A 24,135-nucleotide genomic window follows, 5' to 3' on the forward strand; every position below is an offset into this window, starting at 1 on the left:
CATTTCTGAAGTTTCATGTGCATAGTCCTTACTACAAAGTGACAAAGAAAGGTAGCAGGATTTTGTATCTCCAGTGTTCGTTCCACCTGAATGTATGTTGGACGACTCTATTTGAAGGCACAGGACTGTTTGCTTATTGGGAAAACATCTAGAGGCAACAATGCTTTGTGCAAGGAAAGTTGTTGGTGTTTTACTGTGGTGTGGACCTGCCTTCCTTTTAATTTCTATCCCCTGATCACCAGGATTTGTATGCTTTGATGTTGCTAGAGTGCTCTTGAGGTAAGTGTTCCTCTCAGTGAAAGTTATGCTACTGCCGCTTCTTTTATGTTTCATATAATGAGTGAAGAATCATCTGGAATATATGCAAACACAGACTTATCAAGAAACCTACAGTTAAAGCCATTGTCCCCTTTAGTCACTAAATGAGAGACTGGAGAGCAAATACTGTGTCCAGCCCCAAGTCTCCTCCAGCTCTTCTGCGGTATATTGAGTTACTGTACTTGTAATAACTTTCCCTTTCTTTTAAACTTTCTTTGTGCATTAGCTCCTTTTCTAATTATTGTGGGTCAAGTCTGCAACAGATGAAGAGGATAGAGTAAAAGTAATGCTCCGAGATCTTCCTGCGGCAGGAAAATTTGTATGAACAGATAAATATCATTTTTAGGTCTTATATTTATCGGAGACAATAGGGAGATAAATTTTGAGTGACTGAAAATTTTGTAACTGCATCGTTAAAGTTTAATTACTATTGGCAGCCAAGAAGTGCCATTCTGAATTAACCAGACACTCTGCTTCGGGCATATGCATAGGTGGCAGAAAGTGATAAAGCTGGTGAAACCGCACCTCTGGGAACATGTAATGGGATCTTTCCTGTGATATGCAAATTATTCTGCCAAGTTGCTGTATAAACAATTCATGGGAGAAGTAGTGAGAGGTAGTTAAATAGCTGGATCACATATCAAATATAAAATCCATCACTGGGAATGGGAAAATGTGTTAAAAGAGTGGGTTTGCTTTCAAAAATAAATAAATAATGACAAAAAAAAAGGGAAATCTTTGTTCAAAGCATGTGGTTGCAATAAAGAATAAATAGCAAATGATTTATCACAATTGTTGTAGTTCAGAGTAAAGGAGCATTCATGAAACTAGTGTATATAGAGTTTGTGAAAAGCAAGACTTTTTCTAGTACAAGTTATTCAGCTAATAATGATACTTTTTCTTTTTTTTTCTCTTTTGAAACTGAGAAAAAAAATTACTTCACAGATGTTAATTTGGTTACATTTCAGGCAGAAGACATGCACTGCTCACTTTTCACTGATAAAACCAATCCTGTCATTTCTATTCTAAGCATGAGCAATGATCTCTGGCAGCCCAGCAAAACATATTTCGGGGTCATATACAGCCATAGATCAATGAGTGTGAGCAAACCTTATTGACACCAGCAAAAGCTGAGCTTGAGGCTTCAGTCAGGGTTTCCACTTGCATTTTATGCTGTATGAGAAAAGAATTTCAGCTAATAGCACTCTTCCAATAAATCAAAGATTAGTCTTTGATTATTCTCTTCACAAATGGTATCAGAACCCTCATTGACATTGTGTCCAACTGCATTGTTTTTCCACAAAGGTCAATTGATGTAGCCCTAGTTTTCCCTCAGCTTTTTCCTCTATCTGCTGTTCATTTAGGATCTGATGTGGCTCAGCTGAAGCCAACTGAGAAGCTGAAACCAACTGATTAACTTCAGTGGGAGTTGAATCATGTACTAGAGTCCTAAGGGGCCAGCATCAGAAAATTTAAGAAGCAGGGAATATTAAAGCGTTATGAGGCAAGGGAAATATTTTTGGCCTGTGACTTTCTTTTGTTTTGCTATGTAATAGCAATGATATTCTACATAGAGTTGTACAGTCATAGTAAACAGATCCTGCATTCAACAAATGCATCGGATTCAGTTCTATGTTTAATCACTCACAAAAACTGTGTCAGATGCTCTTCCACCAGGAACAATATCTCCTAATTAACTGTAATTAAGGTATATTATAACAACAGGATGTGAAACTAGATGGATCTGTCTCTTGACATTTCAAATTTGGATTTTTTTTTTCTGCCAAGTCTCTTAATATGCCTCAATTAATAACAACAAAGGCCAGGCCATTCTCCGTAATGGATTTGTGTATGTGAATCCTAGTACCACTGAAGATGAGTTGGAGCATGAATCTTTACACCATTAAAGCCCCCTTAGAAGCATGCATGGACTCAAATTAAGCTCAATTTACTGGCCCAGATGTTGATTGTTGGGATGCTAAGAGTCAAAGCTTGATGGCCTTATCCTGAAAAATGCAAGAGCTGTGTCAGACATGACCGGAAAATCTGGTACCTTGTCTGTAAGTTCTTCAGAGGATCTGTAGCCTTTTGTAGCAGGTATGACATCTCTTTTCATTCCCTGAGAAACCATACAAAGATGTTTTATTTGTGCACCATTTGAACAAGCAAAATTTAACTTCAATACCCAATTAAGGGATTTGATTATCATCTAGAAAATTATTGCTTCTCCTCTTAGTGTGTGGGACAGACATCAAGTCTTCACCAACTGATAAGCATTTGGAGAGCTAACCATCAGTGAAGCTTAGGTATAATCTTTGTATAGATAACAATTAAGACTTTAAAAAATATTCCTGAATGAAAGGAGAAATTCCTTGTAAGGCATTTCTGGCCATGTAATTAAACTGAATATGCTGCTCTACTGCCTCCAATCACAGTTGTCCTAAAGAAGATTCATTGAATTCCTACCAAAGGTGAAATCTTGTTTGTATCCTGAAACACAAGCTGACACAACAAGGTGCTGCAACTCTTCTCCTGAACTTGGTCATGTTTCACTGTGTGCCAGACGTGCACTTTGAAGCAACACCAACCCACAGGACTTGGGAAGAAGCTTACTGTTTCAAAGATGAGCATTGATGAAACTGGGTTTCTGCAGTGTTTAGTATGGTCTATAGATATTTGCCTGAAGTAATCGATTAGATGTCATAAAGCATATGCAATCATATAATCACAGAATGGTAGGGTTGGAAGAGACCTTTAGATATCATCTAGTCCAAGCCCCCTGCAGAAGCAGGTTCACCTAGATCAGGTCGCATAGGAACACGTCCAGGTGGGTCTTGAAGACCTCCAAGGAAAGAGACTCTACATCAGGAGATCCTGAGTAGCACACAGAGGGGAAAAAGAAAAAAAAAAAAAGAAAAGCACATCTCCTATGCTATTTCACTGAGCAGCTCTATTATGATCAGGACTTAAAGTGATGTATTATATCTGCAATTGCACAACATAATCATGTTCCTGGGATTTTTTTTTCTTCTATTTCTTTTAGCTACCTCTGTTCCCTCTAACTTCCTAAAAAAAATATTTCATAGATTTATTTGAATTGTGTTCCCAAGCACAGTTATATTCCAAGTGAATCAGTTATCTGTTTGAGAAATGACATTATTACAAACTTTTAGTTTTCTTTTAAGATACCAGTAAACAATTTTTGTAAAGTCCCATATTTTGTTTGCATCTTATGTGCCTATACTCACTTGATCACATGCAGGAAATATTTTTGTACACTGCTGCTATGCATGACTAAGAAAGGAGCTGTAGATAGAACAAGATGAGATACAGGCTGCAATTTACACCTGACAGAGTGTGAATTTCATTGCAAGTCCTTTTAAAGGAAACTTGCTATTTTCTTCACATTCAGATAAGAAGTTATGATCATTGACTTTTTTGTTTGTTTGTTCTAGTCTGCTTTGGATTTGATTTTTTTCTGGAAAAAAATATTCCTTGAGCTAATGCAATCCTGTGTTATCTGCAGGCTCAGGTCATGGTCCTGTGATGCTGGACATACCCCATAAACAGAGAACAGCCTGACTAGGCAAGATTAATAATATATGGGGTAAAGATGGTATTATCACACCATTTCATGGGTGGGAAATCAAGACATAGATAGTTCCAATTGCTTACCTACAGTCTGTTGCAGAGCTGTGTGAGGAACAGGAATCTCCTGGATTCCTATCCAGTTGCTTTTCCATTTCTAGGGAAATGAAGATCTCTTTTTTGTTTGGCTGAACTGTAGTTTTGGATAGTTTGGAAGACATTTGGAGGTAGACGGGATCTATTCATCTTTCCTACTGAAAGAAATATTAGCAGGTAATTAAAAGAAAAATAAATGGGACCCATTCAAACTGCTGTACCTGCTGTTGCTCTGAGCTGCAGGCAAGAAGCTACGTAGCGGTCATTTAACCTGACCACTTGTATATCACAGGCCACTAGTGTCACCAGGCACTCTTAAATTACACCATATATTTTAGACAGAAATACACCAGTGTCACAAAATGTTTTCTGTTCACACTGTAAATTCAAAGGACGAGGCTTTGTTCTCTACATGTGTCTTCATTGCACCTCCTGTAGCATCACCTGGATAAACAAGGGCAGTTCATACTCCTGTCAGTTTAATCCCTTACATCATCACAGTTATTTAGATTCATTTGATACTTTGAAGTTTAAATGAGCAGAGAAACCATTAACAAAATGAGCAGAGATGGTGCTAAAGTGGCATGACACTGACCCTGGCACCCGGTTCTCTCTCCTGTGTGTCAGAAGAGCTCTGTGCTGCTGTAGGGAGGGTATTGAGCAGTGATCAGGGGAAGCTCAAGGTAACCACTGCACCTCAGTGTCCTCTACATGGGCTATGTTCTCTGCACATTCAAGGGATGGAGTCAAGATTTAGTCCCAGGAAAGCACGGTACAAAAGTTCGCTTGATGACAATATAAACAAGTCAAAAGCCATCAGTTACCATATTCATAGCTACAGGGTAAATGCTTTATTCATAATGTTGCAGTGAAAGTATTAACATTGCATTTGTTTAAAAAGTAACTAGAAGGCCATTTGTGACCCTTAGAATACATATGTGAAGCAGTGCTCTACTGGTTTACACTGGTTACGTTCTGCTTTATATTTTCCAGAGGGCCAATTTGCAAGGATTTTTACTGCTCTAACAACTGTTATTTATGAATCTAAGTAACTAATTTACCAGAATTTTACACAGTGACTTAATGGCTTCCGCTTCACAGTTAAAGATTTTGCAAATCTTTTGGTCTTGTTGACTTTGGGTTGTTTCTGATGGTATCATGAAGCCTGGAAATACTGTATTACAGAAAAGTAAATACATTATTCTTGTTATTGCCTTTGTTATTAGAAAATATTTATATAGTGCAGTGAATTTACATTGTACTTTACCAACACAGATAAAGGCAAATTCTCTGCCCTGAGGAGTGTATAATTCAAATAAGACAAGACAAACAAACCTACAGTTTGTAAAACGGTGGGTGAAAGGATTATTAACTACATCAAAGGGGTGGAGGACCTACTTGAGGAGAGAAGGGAATGCTGTAATCATCCATATTCCTAATTTTACATCACAGTAGCATTTCTAAAGTCTCAAAAGGGAAAGCCTGGCTGCATGAGATGCTATATGGAAGCCTGGCAAGACAGTGGGTTTGCCCCCGAATCTCAGAGCATCACTGGCTCGCTGACATCTCTGCCTGGGGGGCTCCTGGCTAAAGACAGCATCAGTCAAATTACAGCCCTGGAAGGGCTGGGTCTGTAGTAGGCTTTAGCCCTGCCTGAGGGAAAATCCACATGATTTCCTGCCTTGGAGCATAATGACTGCAATAGAAGAAAGCAAATGCACTTAGAAGAAAGTGTTTCAGGGAAATGAGAACAGAAGGGTTGTTGGATAGGTAAAGGGACAGCAGGACCACCTGGAGGGAAGGAGGATGAGCCTTTAGCATCATTGTATTCACCGTGATCAAGCCTGCTCTGCCCTGACCTTCTGACAGCTAGTTACAAGGAAGAAGCCTTGAAGTAACTTTTGTTGCCTGATCATGACTGATGCCCAGTAATTGCTATTCTCCTGATCAGACTTGCTGTTAAATATAGGATTGCTTCTCTCTTAATGGAAGAGAAAGAAGGTGTCCAAGCATCCCATGAAGACTACACCCACAGAGTATATAATATTATTAATCTTACAGCCCTACATTAACTTGTTAGTGATTCCATACATAACAGTTCAGAAAACAGGCAAAATTCCTGGCTCTGCATAGCAACCTAATTCAACCTCTGCTGAAAGCTAATGAATATGAGAGAGCACAAAGAGTCTGTGGGAGGTGGAAATTCTTTGTTGTCCTTGTTTACCCACAGCAAACAACCTGAGAAAAAGGAAAGGACAGAGGGAAACTCCCTGTACCCGTCACTACATTGCTGTATCCAAGTATGGCATGAAGGATAAAGAAAGCAAGTAACAGCATGGGCAAGGCTAATGGGCAGATATAGGGGACTCTGGTAGCTGAGAGGGATGTGTGGTCTAAACTGATCATTAAAATAGGAGCTGCAAAGACCAAGTGGCAGCAAAATGGGACTGAGGAGATGGGATTCCTTTGGAAGAAGGAAGAAAAGGTCTAGGATGAATTCTTTCTCCAGAGAATAGGCAGATATAGGGCATCATGGTTGCAGGAAATGTATTTGAGTGGGCAGATCCCGTTGTCAAACACTAATATTCATATGTTGGCATATTCACTGGAGATGGGCAGGAAAAAGAATTCAGAAAGCAAATGATCTCTCTAAATATCCATATGTGTCTATATCTGGGGACATTCTCGTGAGTTGTTGCAAACTGACTCATGATTTCTGTTCCCCTGAGGTTTGCCATGCTGGAGTTACCAGGCAGGCAAAGGACAGGAGTGGGAGCCGAGTCCCTGGGGACTGAGTGCCTTGCTGGGATTCATATGGCATGCAGGTAGCTGAGTGGTGATTAGGCTCCCAAGACACGATTTGCTTAGCCCAGCTCTTCTTACCCCACAGCTGTTTCACAAAGCAGACGTCTGTATCCAAAACTGCAAAGCAGACTTCTAGCCAGTGGAGTGAGATGTGTACCTCCGAGGTGTGTTTTACTGCTGAGCAAGGTAGCTGTCTAAGACAGACCATCGGAAGTATCTAGTTCTCCCCATTGTCTATGAGGGCAGCAGGAGAGCTCAATCCTAGACATCCACATTGGCTAAAATTAGATGAGATGAATCTCTCCACTAATAAAAGAGCACAGTATAACAAACAGTACTGTCTTGCCTGTTAAAAAGTATTTCGATGAGAGAATGGCCCATGGGAGACTAAGACAAGAAATGTGTCTCCATTGTAAAGGAAAGTGAGGAGTCAATGAGTGGAAACAAAAAAAAACCCTACAAAGATAAACAAGAGAGAATATTGTGAGGTAAATGGAGGAGAACGGGAGATATACTAAGAGGAATGGAGGGAATACAAGATAAATGAGACAAGGGAGCACACTACCAATTTGGAGCTTCCAACTGAAGAAAAGATCCTGAGTGTGATGTGCAAAGAGGGGATGACAGCTTTCAGAGTATGGCCAGATGCAAGTTGATAGAAGAGATAGTAAATTTTTCTTAAGCAGAATTTAGCACCAGAAGCCTTGAATTAAACAAAACAACCCTAAACCTCTTTTCTAGAGTTTAATGTAGCAGCTGTCACTGAGACAGGACTTGATGGTCTTACATAAAATTTTGATCAATATGACTTTAGATCACTTCAGTACTCTGCAAAAAAGTGCTCTACAGATTGCGCAGGCACCTAATCAAGGACACTCAGATGTCACCTCTTGTCACAACTTGGTCCAATGATAACAGCGTATTTTAAAAATATGAAAATAGTTTGATTGACAGGGATTTTTTTTTTCCCCATGACTCTCTGCCTGAAAAGGCAGGCTGCTTTAACTCCAGGAGTTCAATTATACAGGTTTCGAAGGAGAAGAAAAATGATAATGAATGCATTTTAGAAACTTCTAAAAAGTTGCTTAAAATAGATTTCCCATACGTAATGTTGCCATGTGAAACTCGACTGTCTCCTGGTCTTCTGGGGTTAGAAGAGAGCAGTCTGTGTTCATTTGGAAATTCAGTAACGAGGCTCCCTTGCCTCTGATGGACTGTATGATACCGTCCCTGGGGCTCTGCCACAAACAAGGCTTACCCGTCAAGCTATTCATTTTTCAGGTGTCATGGGAGTGATTTCGCTTTAGGTTAGCCAGGAAGCTAAAATGCTTTTTCTGTAAGTGTGTCCCAGCTTGCTTTGGTTTTTGTTTTTTTTTTCCCCATCTGTTTTTCTTTAAAAAATGCCCCAAACCTCAGACCACAACTCTTTTTATTGCAGCTGCTGTAGGTAGCTCTAGTAAACACAAGGTAAGGACATTGCATGGTAGAGTGGGAGAAGGTGTTTCCTAAGTGTGGTTCATTTATATAGGTGTTCCCTTAAGCTCAGGTGGGTAAGAAGTAATATGTATAGCCCAGATATTGGCTATAATGACTGGCCCAGGTACTTCATGGCATCATGGAGGCATTCTGGCAGCTCTTACTTCAGTATTCAGCCTTCCAGTGAAGTTATTGAAGTGTGTTTACTCATGACTTGCTTTGGATGCTTCTCTGTTGTCTGAAATACAGTGGTTTGGGATGTCATGTTTCTCAAGTTGTCAGTGGCTTTTAGTAGAAAACTGTGATACAAGGCTTGCTATTAAAATATTGCTATAAGTAATTAACTTCAGAATCTTTTTGTTGCTGTTGTTGAATATAAATTCTTACAGTGCAGAAATTTTAAGGAAGGATTGGCCTAATTTAGTAAGCTACTGCCCTCTTACATGGAAAGCACAGGATTCACAACTTCAAGGCATCTTGTCAGAGTGAAAACTAGATGCAATCATCAATTCACAGCTGCGTTTTGTGTTCAAGGAATAATCAGACCTGTTTTTTATCAAGATTGTGCTGCGGTGCTAGCCTACAAAGTTGTTTTTTTTGTCTCCTTACAGATGATTTTGAAACTGCATATGCTTTTTCAATAACTAAGCTGGACTTCTATAATGCTTTTCTTAATGTGCCTCCAGATTCTGTTATTTATAGACTTCTGCATATTCAGACTGCAGCTGCTAAAATTCACACAAAAGAAAAAGCACATTTGTAGCTCGTTAAGACTTTGCTCCAAGATACAGTAAAGTTTGGGATTTAGCATGAAATATTACCAGGTGACCTTTCAAGGAGCATTGCAAAAGAACACCTGTTTATCTTTGGTTTTGTTGTGGGTTTTTTTTTTCCTCACTGTTGAGATCTTACAGTGTTCTGCTTTCCAACAGAAATCTGGCCTTTGTGTGTACCATGTGTTATCTTCAAGAAGTGCTGGGGCAGAGGATTTAAGTAAAGCAGCATCTCAAATAAGCAGTTGTTCCAGAAAATCTGTTTTGTGCAAATTGCTTTTGTTAAATTTAGAGGGAGACTGTAAATACATTGTGATTTTCCTATAAATTGTCTTAGTTCTATCAGTATGGGCATGATTTACTCATTAACTATTTTTCAGTGAAAATTGGTTGAAAGGATCCTTTGTAATTATGCAAAAGCCTATGTATTCAGTGCATATAGTGAAAAGTGAAGTCTCTTAATGCTGCAGCATATGTTTTATGAGCTTATAAGATGACAATGTAGGTTTTTAATAGCATAATCTAGAATGAGAAAAGGTGTTATAATTCATTCATAAGACTGAAAATCAAACAAATTATGTAAGTGAACACCTAACACACAGCCATTTGGGCTCTAAGGATAGGACCTTGCTTATTTTCTCTGGCTTGTGCCTAATTAAGCTGTTTTTGCAAGGAAAGTGCCACTTTCTGCAGAACCAATCTTTGCTTTCAAAGGACTCCTGTAAGAGGGAGATGTGACAGACAAAACCAGGTAAACAGAGTGGCTCTCTGGAGACCCTGAATAGCAATTAATTGGCCTCTCTTCAGTAGAGCCGGAGGGGGCTGAAGTATTGTCATGGTTCAAGCCCAGACGGCAATGAAGCACCATACAGCCACTCACCAACACCTCCCTACACCCCACCCGCTGTGATGGAAGGAGAAAAGATCCCCAAGGGCCTTGTAGATGGAGACAAGGACAGGGAGGACTCATTGCCAGTTATAGTTTGGGGCAAAACAGGCTCAATTACTTGACTTGGAGGAAAAGAACAAGACCATTTTAATCAACCACCAACTAGAAATAGACAGAAAGCAAAAACGGAGCAGCAAAATAATAAAAAACAACCAGCACTTTAAGATCTCCTTCCTCCAGCCCTGACTTTCTCCTGGGCTCAGCTCCCTGCTCCTGATATCTCTACCTACTCCCCACCCACCAGTACAGGAGGACAGGGAATGGCAGTTGTGACCCCTCACTGATGGTCTCTGCAGCTTCTTCCTTCTCAGAGGTGAGGACTCCTCACATTCTTCCCCTGCTCCAATGCAGAGTCTCTCCCACAAGATACAGTCCTTAAGGAACTTCTCTGGTGTGAGTCCTTCCCAAGGACTGCAGCTCCTCACACACTCCTCCAGTGCAGGCCTCCTCCACAGCAGCAGAACTCCAGGCACATTCAGCTCCAATGCTGTCTCACACAGTCACAGCCCCTCCAGGCACAGGCACTCCCTGTGCCATGAGGTCCTCCATGAACTGCTAACTGATCCCAGCTCCACCATTACTGGTCCACAGGTTGAAGGGGAGTCTGCTCCAGCACACATCCTTCTCTCCTTCCTCACTGACTCTGGGATCTGCATGGCCATTTCCCTGTCATCTCACTTGTTCCCCCACCTCCAACTCCACTCTTACGGCTTCTGCTCCTTAAAAAGTGATCATGGAGATCACTGGTTGGCTCAGCCCCCGAGATGGGTTTTTTTGCAACTTCTTACAAGGGCTGATACTGAAACCTCTCCCCTTTTACCAGAAACAGTACCAGATAAACCCATCACAAGCATGCATTAGGTGCCTAAGTTAGAGTCCCATCCTAGGAAATAATACACTTTAAAAAATACTCTGGTACCTCACATGTTTTTAAATTAACTTAGTAAATATTGTTTTGCAAACTGTTGCAAGAATTTAGATGAGGTTTCTGGGTGTTAACGTACTACCAGCTATACAAAAATATAAAATATCAGACAATGCTTCTTCTTGAAACACCGCCTAAGCAATATTATTACTAAAAGCCATCTTCAGAGTCATGCTGGAGATGTTTTTTTCATGTGCTCCAGTTAGGGTGGCTACAGCACAAAAGTATGATGTTCATCGTTACTACTTCCAGCCTTCTTCATACTATGACGGTCAGTAAGAAAGTGACTGACATCGGGTTGTTATCTCTTTTCTTTCTGCCTTCTTTACTTGAAGTCCTGCCTGCAGCTAGAGAAATAAAAACACTGGGAAGAACCAGTACAAAATGCTCAATGTATTTTAGAAGGCAGCTGGAGCTAGCTTGGTAAATGACCTGTACTTTGACAGGTCAGGAGGAGTGTAACCAACGTAATGACCACTGTCCTATGAATCAAGTGAACAGTAACAAATGCATTGCACGTGCTGTTCTTTTAAGAACTGAAAAACTTGCCTAGATGAAACGGTTCACAAAATACCACATAACTCCTTCTCATCCATGTTGTCTCAAGAACTGGCACCAATACTATTTAATGTCTTTGCAACTTGTAGTCCCAAGTTTCAAAAGATTGAAGGATTTTATTGAAGGATTTAGTGGTCACTAAGGTTAGACAAAGAGGTGAAATGACTGATTGAAGGTCACACAGCAGTTCGGTGTCAGAGTTGGGCAGAGAACCTCCTTCTTGCATCCTGGGGCTGGCTGCTGACTCGGGCTCTTCACAGAGTCTCGTTACAGTGATGCATTTAATCATTTTCGCTCTGTGTCGTAATTCATTGTCTGTGGTGTTATGGATATCTAAAGGGTAGGATTTTAACTTAGCAATCTGCTGTGTTATTGAATTAGTTTTATGTTGTGTTAATTTCTTTGTCTCATGGCATTCATTGCCTGTGATAATTGATGCACAAAGTATAACTGACTTCTGTATTCATTTGGGTAACTGCATTTAATTGCCTGGTATAAAATATGCGTGCTAAGTACAATCTGCTATGACTGCTATGACTGAGAAGTGCTCATTGGTATGGACTTGAGGGTGCTTTATCTTCCTGACAACCTGTCTGAGGAAAGTCTAAATGTCTCTCATAATCTGCCATCCAAGGACCGGTACTTCTATCTGCAAAAAGAGAGACCACAAAAATGTAACGTGACGTTGCTTTTGCAAATTCCAAAATTCCAAATTTTTGAATTAAAATTTTGTTAATCAGAAACTCTCAATTAAGAATGTTTGCCCAAATGTTGAGGAACACCAGCATCCACTTTACACATTATGTCCTGTAAATCAGGGTTACAGCTTTATTTGCTTTGGAAGTTACTCCCCTGGAGTAAAGCTACTCCCATGCACAAGTGTTTATAAACACAGGTTTCTTTTGCATGTATCTTCAGGTCATTAACGCCAGGAAGAGTACTAATGAGTTATAAATTAACAGTGCTTTCTAAAAGTGTGATGTCAGTGAAATGGTGTTGATTAATGTCTGCTCAGGATAGGTGGGATCCCTCCATAAGCTTACACTTTGTTTAACCAGTATCAAACTGATGCCTTTTGATTTTAAGAAAGCAAGAATATTTGCTAGTAGATGGATTTCTCATCAAACACAACATTTTACTTTTTATATGGCCTAGTGAGTGGGTTTATTTGTTTCCCTGGCTTGTTTTTTTTCCAGAGCTGTAAAGGGTATAATAATGCAGTGTCTGAGCTAAACAAAGAAATGCTGAAATTTGCCCAAAGCTGATATTACTTTCAGCAGTAATGAAACCTTCCCCATCTGAATTTTTGAAAGTTTTTAAACAAAAGCTAATGTTTGCGTCTAAATCAGGTGTGAAATGCCTGTGAGATTATTTTAGTCATATTATGTTGCTCTGTGTTAATGTAACCAGTGAATTGTCAGTAGAAGGGATGTTTGTAATTAGTATTTTTCTTTTTACGAGAGCTGATTTCTATGGACTGTGTCCTTCAGGATGTAGCATTAGTTCTGCCTACAGCTTGCTGCAAATTATTCAGTGTTCATAGGTGCATTTATGCTTGTTATTCAGCCTTCTTCCACTGACAAAATAGCCTACAGCAGTTCTTGGTTAGATAGGACTAGTTCCACTTTAGGCTCCTCACGTGTTCTTTTGTGGCTTTTTCCCCTGGTTCAGCCTGCACTACATCCAGGTCCTGCTGATAAAACAGGAGATTTAATGGCTAGAGAGCAAGCAAAGCTGCCCAGAGCCAACATGGACTATTAGAATGTATTTTGAGCTTTCGTGGCACATTGGGCAGAACTGGTGGCATAGTGTAACAGGATTTTCACCTACTGATTCCACTTTATTTCATATTCATGGCATTACATTCTTCTTCCACTGCAAGGTCTTTAACAAATACCTGTGGCTAATTGATGAAAGCATACCAAAATCTGAAATATGCGAACAACCTGGTAGAAGGCAAACACCAAAAAAAATCACCTAATTATTCCCAATAGGCTGAGGTGCATTTGTCTGTCCTAGAGTCTGCTTCCTTATGGATCAGTTCCCATTTCTGGCAGAGCTGGTACAACTACAATGTGGGGTTTGGGAGGAAGAGAGTGTATAGTTCAGCAGCAGATCTCGTTACGTCACACACACACTTCACAAGGCAGTAAAAGCATGGAGAAAGAGTGTGGAAGAGAGAGCCCATTTTTTCTGTCCCTTATCCTTTTAATCCATACCTTTGCAGGTGATCTTCCAAAGCTGTGGGGTAGCACCTCCTTCCTCCCTGTTAGTCAGGGTGATATATTATAGACAAGTAGCTAGCACACAGCACAGTAGGAAGAGACATTTCACTGCTGTTGGTTTTCAGATGCACTTTACTACATCAAGGCAAAAAGGTTCCCAGTCATGGGAAGAAGTGAACCACTCTCATCTGGGCTATTCAGCGTATATTTGTAAATCAGGATTGATTTGGGAGTGATTCATAAAGAGTGAGGAGGGGGTTATGCTCTGTGAGAAATAACTTATTGACAAGGAATAATTCAGCCAGCTCCAACCTTGAAATAGATGCTTGTGATCCGAAGTTTATAGCCTGAGTGGAAAGAACTAAGTACAAGTTTAAGGAACTGAATAGGAAACACATAGCTTAAAAAAACTTGACATAAATCTCTGGTGGCTTGCCTTATCATAGTCACATTTCCTGCAGAGGACTTCTATTCATTATTTGTTTGGTGTCTATAGATTGATTTAAAAGCTAAATTTGCTGTAAAATTATTTTATGTTATATATAATGAATAGCAGAGATCAAATAAGAATTGGAAATGCAAATTCAAATATTAAGAGCTGATAAATATTGACTTTTAAATAGACGCACCGTAGATTTGAACAAAATGTTTTTTAACCTGGTTGTTTGAAAATTACAACATACTAAAAAATGTACAGCATTTTCTGATCCCGATTCTTCGCTTTTACAGCCGTTAATATGGTCATGTTCCTATGAGGTCCTCTATACATTATCAGGGATCTGTAATATAAAACTTTCTGAGTCATATTTTATGCACATCACATGAAAATGGAGTGTGGGAGCCACTAAGCTAAAATATAGTGTCAGCATGTTAATTGTGTCTTTTCTTAAGATTAATTCTTGGGGTCTCCATGTCAGAAAACTCTTTATTAAGGTCTTTCAAGTACTCTCTTTAAAGACAGCACAAATATCTTGGGGATTAACAAGTCCCCAATGTGCCCCTGCACAACATTAATGACATCCCAAAACATTTGTAAGCACTTGGTCAATTTGTAAGCAATTGGCCACTGTTGCCAGACACTATTGGTCAGACCCATTAGGCTACTGGCCAGCAAAAAAAATAGCACAATGCCCCTTTGCCCACTGTCACATGTAACTAACAGACAAAGGATAATGTAATCATACATCTGTGATCATCCTCACCCCCACATTTTCACCTCAGCAGAGGCTGTGAGTGCTGAGAGCTCACAGCCTTCGGTCACATCTCTTGCCTGTTTGCTCATTCAGCCTTCCTTCCAACTAGCAATGCGCTGGTGAGGTGAGCTTCACAAAACACAACAGCTAGAAATTACCCTTATGTAAAGTTCATGGCCTGACAGGTACCGGATGAAAGCAATGTGGTTTAGACTGAAGCAGATGCTCCACCTTTGCTGCCAGCTAACTAACCTTTTAGAGACAGATACAGTGTTACTTAAGACATAATCCTTAGATTTGTTAGACTTTCTTACTTTTCCAGGTCTCTGCACCCTCCACTCTATAAGTCATTGTGGGGTAATTTTTCTTTTCTCTCACTTTGTCTCAGAACAGGAGACTGTTTCCTTGAAACCTGCAGCATCAGTTAATTGTTAACATTTAGGGTTTTTTTTTCTTTTGAATCATATTCATCCTTTAGTATGTTCTTTCAGCTGATGCCTTCGTGCCGAGAAGGCTGTTTGGTACTGATAAGACCTAATTTGTGAAGTGCATTTGATCGATGTGATGGGTTCATCTATGGCACTGTTTGTTTGGCAGGCAGGGTGGAGTGCTGTCTAGAACATCTCACCCTGCCGCAGCCACTGGATACACATGAGGGAGCTGGGGCTGGCCGGGAGCAGGCAGGACCTTCCAGGGCTTCCCCAAACTGGGCTCTTGTTTTGTGACTGTGTTCTGATTGCTGTACTCAATCTCTGATTAGGTCATTTCTCTTTCAGAGCTTAATGAGCTGTGTGTGGGCCCTGCATTCAGTGACGCCCCTTCTCAAGATGCTGCTAATACAGTAGTTAATTTGTCCTAGCCGAAGAAGTCCAACAGGAGCAAAAGGAACTGGGGAAAAGCAATGGCTGCTGGTAAATATCTCAGATCTGGAAAGACTGAAAGAAAATAGCTGGAAAGAGCTGATTCCAGCTGTGACTGGGGAGAGAGGAAGCACAAATATGTGATCACACCTTGTGTTTGGAGGTTCAGTATCAGAAAGGTACCATGCCTTAGTTTTCCCATCTGCTCTTCCTTCCCCAAACTAGGAAAAGCCATACCTGGGCTGGACTTATTTTAAGCATATTAATGATAATTCTGTTTTGCTTTTAGACTAAAACTTTATATTTCACTTGGTGAATTTGTTTGGTTGCACTTTTCAGTCAGGGACGGATGTACTCTTAAATCTTGAACAAAAAAATCACTCCTTATGGAAAACAGATCTTTCATTTGAGAGTGTTTAGTTTACACAGTTTTCTAACAAATTGCCATGGGTTATGTATGATCAAATTATATTAGAGCATTACAGGATGATTTGTTTGGGTTGGGAGGGTCCTCAGGAAGTCTCCAGTCCAACCTCCTGTGCAAAGCAAGGTCAACCATAGAGTTAGACCTGTTGTTCAGGGCTTTATCAAGTTGCTTCTTGAAAGCTGCCAAGGATAGCAACTGCACAGCTTGTTCCACTGCTTGACTGTCCTCATGGTGAAAAATTTTTCTATATAGTAAGTCTAAGCCACTCTTGTTTCATTCTATGCCTGTTGAATGTTTCCAATGTCTTTATGTTTTGCTATATATATGTTTAGCTATAAGCACTATTATCAAGGGGCTAAAAGGTGAATCCTAATTAAGAAACAAAACAAACCCAAAATAAGCTGTGATTATGATATCTCATTTTTCACTGATGATTTTGGTTAATAGTCTTGGGATGTTGACTTTTACTACTTACAGTGTGTTTCTTTTCTTGTAGCAGCTGATGGTTTGGGAAGTATAGCTATAGATACCACACAACTTAACATGTCAGTCACTGATCCAACGGCTTGGGCTACAGCTATGAATAACCTGGGGATGGTTCCAGTAGGACTAGCTGGACAACAGCTTGTGACAGGTAAGACTTTTAAAGAGATTTCCTGTATTCTCCATGAATTCTTCAGATCCTTTTAAAAATATATGAAATGATTTCTGAGGATATTACATTTTTCTATTCTGAAAACATCACATGTGATTAATATTGCATGCTGTGCATTAGTGTCTTCTTGTAGTAGGTATATAATCTATATTATATTTTAACCTTGTGCAAAGGCCAAAACTCTGTGGGGAAATTAAACAACTAAACCATCAATGCTTATGCTGTGTCAAGACTAGGAGGCAGGTCACATGCAAGAAACATTTGTTTTTGTTTCTCTATCGAATCAGGATGTCTTGTGGTTCTGCCAAGGAATACCCTGGGCTGTGAACTGTTGGCCAAGAAAGATTTTGAAGTTATGTCAGTTGGGCAGAAAATCATGAAGCCCATTGAATTCATATGCTCGTTAGATAGTAATGAAGTGAAGCTTTCCTATCAGGTGTGTGCTTACTTACTTTCTGCCTGACTCTACACATGGAATTTCAAGAGGTTGTTCTTGTTTGATTTCTTAATTTCATTCATAGTTTGGGAGAGTGTTGCAGGAGGATTACTCATTCTAACAGTAATGAAAATACTTCTTTGAAACCAGCAATGTTTCACAACAACCCTGGACATGTCAGACTTCATTGTCAACAGTAGGCACCCAGTTAGCTGGGACTAATGAAACTTTGCTGCTCCTGTGAGGTAGAGAAAAATTATTTTTACATGGATGGGTGTCCTATAGACACAAGCCACATGCCAGGCATATGACAGATCCACTCTGGAAGCTGCATTGCCACTTCAGCTTAAGAAAAGCTGTGCAACATCAGATCAGAGCAGTAACTTGTCATGTTGGTGTCTGTCCCTGTAGACATGGATGCCAGGTCATGATGAGATTCTCTCTGCCTGCCTCACCAGGGGTGTGTGACACTTAATTTTGGTCAAATATGTCCCCTTCTGAGACTAGGAACCCAATGGAGCTGTGACAGCTCACAGTTGGTGGTATAGCTCTGAATTACCTGTTTTACAGGTGGATAAAGTCAGCTGCAAGAGAGCTAATTTATAATGAATCAGTCTCAAGCAGAGAATGTAGCTGCTGGAGACTGTGAATTGATTCTCAGTCTCAGATTTTAACCCTATGTTTGTGATTAAAAGAAACAAGCAAGGCCATCCGCTCCTGGGGAGTCAGTTCTCATCAGTGTTTTTATCAGTGACTTGGATGGAGGAGTTGAATCCACATGAAGTTTGCTGATGATACTACATTAGGAGGAACTGTTGATTCCCTCGAGGGTGGAGAGACTTAACATAGAGATCTGGATAGATCAGAGGTCTGGTTAACAACCAACTGTTTGATGTTTAACCAGGACAAATGCCACATTCTGCAGCTGGGATGGTGTGATCATAAAATCACAGAATCTTAATCTTAAGGGTTGGAAGGGACCTCAAAAGATCATCTAGTCCAACCCCCAATAATCCTGGATGTGTGTGTGGATTGGAGGACAAGAGGGTGGAGTGCAGCCCTGCACAAAGGAATCTGGGGTTTTGGATTGATGAGAAGCTCAACGTGAGTCAACAATGTGCCCTGGGAGCCAAAAAAGCCAACCTTGGACACATGAAGTGCAGCATAGGTAACTGGTCAGTGTTGATGCAGCCTCACCTTCATTTGTGTGCAGTTTGGAGCTCCACAACATATGAAGGATATACAATTCTTAGTATGTGTACAAAGGGAGGCAACAAAGATGTTAAAAGGACTAGAATGAAAGGCTTAGAAGGAGCAGCTGAGGATACTAGGTTTGTTCAGCTTATAGAAGAGGAAGCTAAGAGGAGACCTCATTGCTATCTACAACTTCCTCATGAGGGGCAGCAGAGAGGGCAGTGCTGACCTCTTCTCCCTGGTGTCCAATTATAGAACACAAAGGAATGGCTTAAAGCTTCATTAAGGGATGTTCAGATTCGTTATTAGGAAAATGTTCTTCACTGTGAGGATAGTCAAGCACTGGAACAAGCTCCTCAGATAAGTGGTCGTGGCCCAAAGCCTGTTGGTATTCAAGAAGCATTTGGACAGTGCTCTTGGATACGTGGCTTAGCTTCCAACTCAAGGTGTTTAATGATCCCATGTGCTGATGGGGAAACAGCTTTTTCTGTTTTACGGTTAAGCTTAGCCTGTGAGTGCTGTGCTCAACTTGAATGCAGTTACCTCCAAATCAGAAAAAAACACACGTCAAACTTAGCTTCTGCTGCTTTCATTTATGAACATCTTGGTTGCATATCTCCTGGAGGTTTGCCCACCCTTTTGTCTTCCCCTCTTCTTCTGTCTCTCCAGTTTCAATGTCAATTGTGTCCTTGGACGTGCTATGCAATCCCTATATGGCAGCCTCACCTTGTGTGCAATGCTTTTCCCCACAAGAGAGAATCTCCAGGATTTTATTTCATTGCCAACTCCATACTGTAATTTCCAAAATTATGTGTATCACATATTGTAGGAATGTTGCACATGCCAGCTGGTGTTTGTTCAGCATTTTTAATGTATGAGAGGTGCTATAAGTAATAAATGTTAACCACTAAAGTGCTGCCCGATCTCTCTGTGGGTACAGAATAACTTCTTTTCTTTCTTTTTGCTTTCCTCTGTTTGGGATTTTCTTATGTTTTCAAGGTAAATAGATGCTTTGGCACTTCATTATATTTCCTTATGATTCATAAGTTTTTGACACATTTTCATTATGGGAAATCCATGATGGCAAAACCACAATTTATCATGAAAAACTTATAGACTTCTTTTTTTTTTGTTATGTTTACTGCATTTGCATTCAGTCAGAGTTTGCATTACCATGTTTGACCAAATATGTAACTGGTCCTTGGCTCTTTCTGACTTTTAAATTATTTTTTTTACTATTAATCCTAGTAATTATAGAATCATATAAAATTGTTTCAATTGGAAAAGACCTTTAAGATTATCAAGTCCAACCAGTAACGCAACGTTGCCAATCCCACCACTAAACCATGTCCTTCAGCACCTCAACTATGCATCTTTTAAATACTTCCAGGGATGGTGACTCCACCACCTCCCTGAGCAGCCTGTTCCATTGTCTAATAACCCTCTTAGAGAAGAAGTTTTTCCTAATATCCCATCTAAACCTTCCTTGGCATAACTTGAGGCCATTTCCTCTATTCCTATCATTTGTTACTTGGAAGAAGAGATCGACCTCTTCCTCTCTACAACCTCCTGTCAGGTAGTGTACTCATCTTTGTCAGCAGACAAATACTGCTTTTGCTTCTGTCCTCTGTGACATTTCTCAGAGATGAAAATGACATATCCATGTCCCAGTGCTAGCTTTTTGTCAGTCTTTAAAAAGGTATTTTGTTCTTTTTTAACGTGCCTTGATGACAGCTAAGTAGTTTAGATTGGTCTTGGAAAGAATGACATCTTTCCTGGATATCTTTACATTACACACCATAGTCTGAAATTTGGTCTATGTTACTCATCTATATCTTGACATATCTCTTAGTTCTCTGATCTTTCAGTTTCCAAAGGACTTAACCACTTATGGCTTTGCCTTCCCCAAACCAACTGGTTCCTAATTCCTAAATTGCACGGTGTTTATGTTCCCTTACATACGGTGCCCATATGATCTACTAAGTCTTTTTAGAGGTTTTTTATGGGTTTTTTTTCTTCCCAACTGTTGTTAACTTTACTGCTGTGTAACACGCTGGGATGCCTGCCTTGTAACAGAGTTACTCTCTCTACTTTGCAATCTGTGAAGCTCTTGCCTAGCCGGAGAGTTCGTTAAAATGACAGCTAAAGCTTCTGCAACATCTGGCCAATGCTCTTCTCACAGCCTGGAATGTAGGCTGTCTGGCCTTGGTAACTAATCCATTTTAAGCACTGCTAACCTTTTAATACCAGTTTAGATGATATCTGCACTCTATTTGGTTCCTTATCTCCCAGTGCTGTAAAATTGGATTTTTGATCTGGGCAAATGTCAGAGCCTTTAATTGGTAAAGATGAATTCTTGTTAATTATTATGTATTATCTCTTCTGTCTCTACATATATTTTGCTAATACTTATTGTTATTCATAAAGCTTACCTTTTTCCATAATATTTGGCTGCTGCATCACATATAGACTAATGTATGCATTTATACATTCTACATAATTCATACAATAAACTGTAGTTTAATAATGCATTAGTTAAAGTGTTAAAGATTGATGTGGAATAGTTATGGCTGAAAAGCATTTTCATTCTAAACCACTCTTTCAGGAGGTTATAATTTTTTCCAAAAAATTGCCTTTTGGGATGAAATTTCTCACGGTTGGTCACAGTCCAGAGGGCAAAAAAATCTGGAAAGGTTGAAGAAAATCTGCTAAACTACTTTTGAATTATCGAGGCCTTAAAATTACTGGTTTTTACACTTTGAGAAATGGTCAGGTGAGAGGGGAGGTATAGTTTGTACTCCACTTTTTTGAGATCTGAATCCTCTTTGTGCACTCAACCCTTCTGATTCAAGCACATCTTTCAAGTACATTCAAGTCTGATGTTTTGTTACCTTTTAGGGCTAGCAGAAAAACTCAACAGCCTCAGGCCAGCTGAGAAAGTTTTATTTTACTTTTACACTAGTACTTTTTAAAAGCAACTTTAGCATTGATTAATTTAATGTTCTTATGCTTTTATTTGTTTCAGCAAATGGCATAAGGTCACTTGTTTTCTGAAGAAAGACATTCTGCCAGGAAAGTTATTTACTTCTCTGATTCAGGTTAATTCTCCTTTAACTGATGAAATGTTACCTTGAAAAACATGAAGCTTTCCTCCAGAATGACTTAGATGACCTAAATATTTGTTAGTCAAAAATGGTATATGTCAAAAAGTTCTGTATAACAAACAGACTGAAGAGTGGTACGTAAGTGGTAATTCTTTTAGACTCAGTTGAGCTTATGCCCTGTGATGCATATTGGGGCTTTTACAGGGAAAAATAACAAACCACAAAGACAGATATCCAAGATGAGTGGTGTAGATCTGCTTAGAAGTCAAGGGTATACCTGGAAACTGATGCCTTCTACTTAGTTACAGCATAATTAAGACACTCATTTCCATGTCGGGCCTCAGCTTCATGATATTAAAATTTTCAGTAGCCTTCAATTTTGTTTTGAATGAAATTGGACTTTGACCACTTGTACAAAATCCTAGTGAAAGCAGAGACTAGGAATCTAGCCATCTAGTAATCTTAACATCTTGCTTACAAAGGGTATAGAAAAAAACATACACCATTTTTGTGGCCCCAAGCCTGTATTTTTTAGACACTGGAGGTTGTGAAATATTAGACACTTACATCAACCTTTCTGGTTTTCCATTTGTCTTTGCTTTCCCCACACACTTGTCTTTTGACCTGATTTCAGTGGAACATAGGAGCTGTCAGTTCCAATCAGGTCACCTCATTCAGGACTGTGCTTTTGACAGTGCTGAGTATCAGATACTTCACAGTGAGAGACGTACAAGGCAAATCAGCGATAAAGTGCTTCTTCCTCTGATGGTCTCTCTTCTTGATCATTAATATATAGAACAATATTTCTCAAACTAGAGGTTATATTTCCAAGTCAAGTCATAACTAAGCATAAATTCACTTTTAGAAGCAACACCTGTGACAAGCAGTGGTTGCACTCCTGAAACTGCAATCCCAAACTTGCTTTTTGGTAACAGAAAAAAATGAGACATTTCAATCAGGAGACTCATAAACCCCAGGACATGAGGTTAAATATCCCTCCCAGAATTTTATTAGCTCAACACCTCCCAGTACTTGGAAACATGATATTTAGACCCTTTATTTCTTCAGAGTGATGATTGTAAGTAAGGGAAGTCATTATGTTCAGTTAGTCTCAAGCATTTCTCCATGTGATGGGCATGTCAGGGGGAGAACTAGCGTAATGACTTTTCCTTCTACTCACTTCAGTATCTTAAGAGATCACTGGTTCCTATGCAGAGGAGAAGACATAGGGATTATTTGAGAAAAATAAAGATTGAGACTGAGGCTTAAGAGTTCACTCGTCATCAGTCTGCCTTGTCTACATAGAGATCCTTTAAGCTTCAGAATCATTCCACCATAAAATAGATGAGACATGCTTTATGAATTATTATCAACTGCAGATCATCATATGCTGACTAAATTGTAAACATATCCCTCATTGTTCAGGGTGTATACTATTTTTGTAACATTAATGAAGAAAAATTAAATAAAGTAGGAAATCAAGGTATATTTAATTATATCCAGCAGTTCCCCAAAGAAAGACTGTACATTAAGCACTGCTGAAGACTTTAACAAGTCAGCTGGCCAGAAGACTGCCAGCTCTCATGCCTAAACTTCTTCTTCTGTGGCCTCTTTCATCTGGCAGTCTCATTTCATTTTACCCATGCTATCCCATTACCTATTAAAGCTTCTTTTTTCAACCCTTCATTAGTTAGCCACTGAACCAACTCGAATGGTCTAAGACATGCCTAACAAAACACGGCTTCCTTTTCTGTAATTAATATTGAACTCCTGTTAATGACTACAGGGTCTATCTACAAAAGTTTGAAAGTGAGACACTAAATGACTAAAGTTTATAATACTCTACATGTAAGCTTTTAAGTGCACAGGCTTCTGGCAAAGGTGCTCTACCCACTCTTCTTCCCCTGCCTCTGTAAGCTGCAGACCGTAAGTAGCTGCTGGGAGAGTTCAGCAGCACAGTGGTAAAGTGTATTTAGCCTTGTTCTGAGTGCTGCAGTAGCTTGATATCTGATAGTAAAAGAATCACGGAATCACAGAATGGTCAGGGTTGGAAGGGACCTCTAAAGATGATTCAGCCCAAACCCTCTGCTCCAGAAAGTCCACATAGATCAGGTCACACAGGAACATGTCCAGGCAGGCTTCGAAAACCTCCAGAGGAGACTCCACACCCTCCCTGGGCAGCTTGTGCCAGGGCTCCCTCACCCTCACAGGAGAGGAGTCTTTTCCTTATGTTTAAGTGCAACTTTTTGTATTCCAGCTTTTGTCCATTACTCCTAGTCTATTACTCCTAGTACAGAAAAAGCATTGCCCTATCCCCTTGACATACACCTTTCAAATACTTATAAGTATTGATGAGGTTCCCCCTCAGTCTCCCCTGTTGCAAGCTGAACAGCTCTAGATCCTGCAGCCTTTCCTCATAAGGAAGATGCTCCAGTCCCCTGATCATCTTGGTGGCCCTGTGCTGGACTCTCTCCAGAAATTCTCTGTCCCTCTTGAGCTGGGGAGCCCAGAACTGGACACAGGACTCCAGATGAGGCCTCACCAGGGCAGAGT

The 24,135-nt window shown here is 39.9% G+C and overlaps 1 protein-coding gene across 1 annotated transcript in view; it reads left to right on the forward strand.

Annotated features, from left to right (window-relative positions):
• The window catches only part of ENOX1 (ecto-NOX disulfide-thiol exchanger 1), a 262,050-nt gene that overhangs the window by 101,206 nt on the left and 136,709 nt on the right, over positions 1-24,135 (forward strand). Inside the window, exons 2-3 of the mRNA XM_062020485.1 lie at positions 15,683-15,817; positions 16,690-16,827. Coding sequence (XP_061876469.1) covers positions 15,808-15,817; positions 16,690-16,827 — 148 coding nt within the window. The 5' untranslated portion in view covers positions 15,683-15,807. The remainder of the gene's footprint in view (positions 1-15,682; positions 15,818-16,689; positions 16,828-24,135) is intronic.

This window comes from Colius striatus, chromosome 1 (assembly GCF_028858725.1).
Source record: "Colius striatus isolate bColStr4 chromosome 1, bColStr4.1.hap1, whole genome shotgun sequence".
Taxonomy (NCBI): domain Eukaryota; kingdom Metazoa; phylum Chordata; class Aves; order Coliiformes; family Coliidae; genus Colius; species Colius striatus.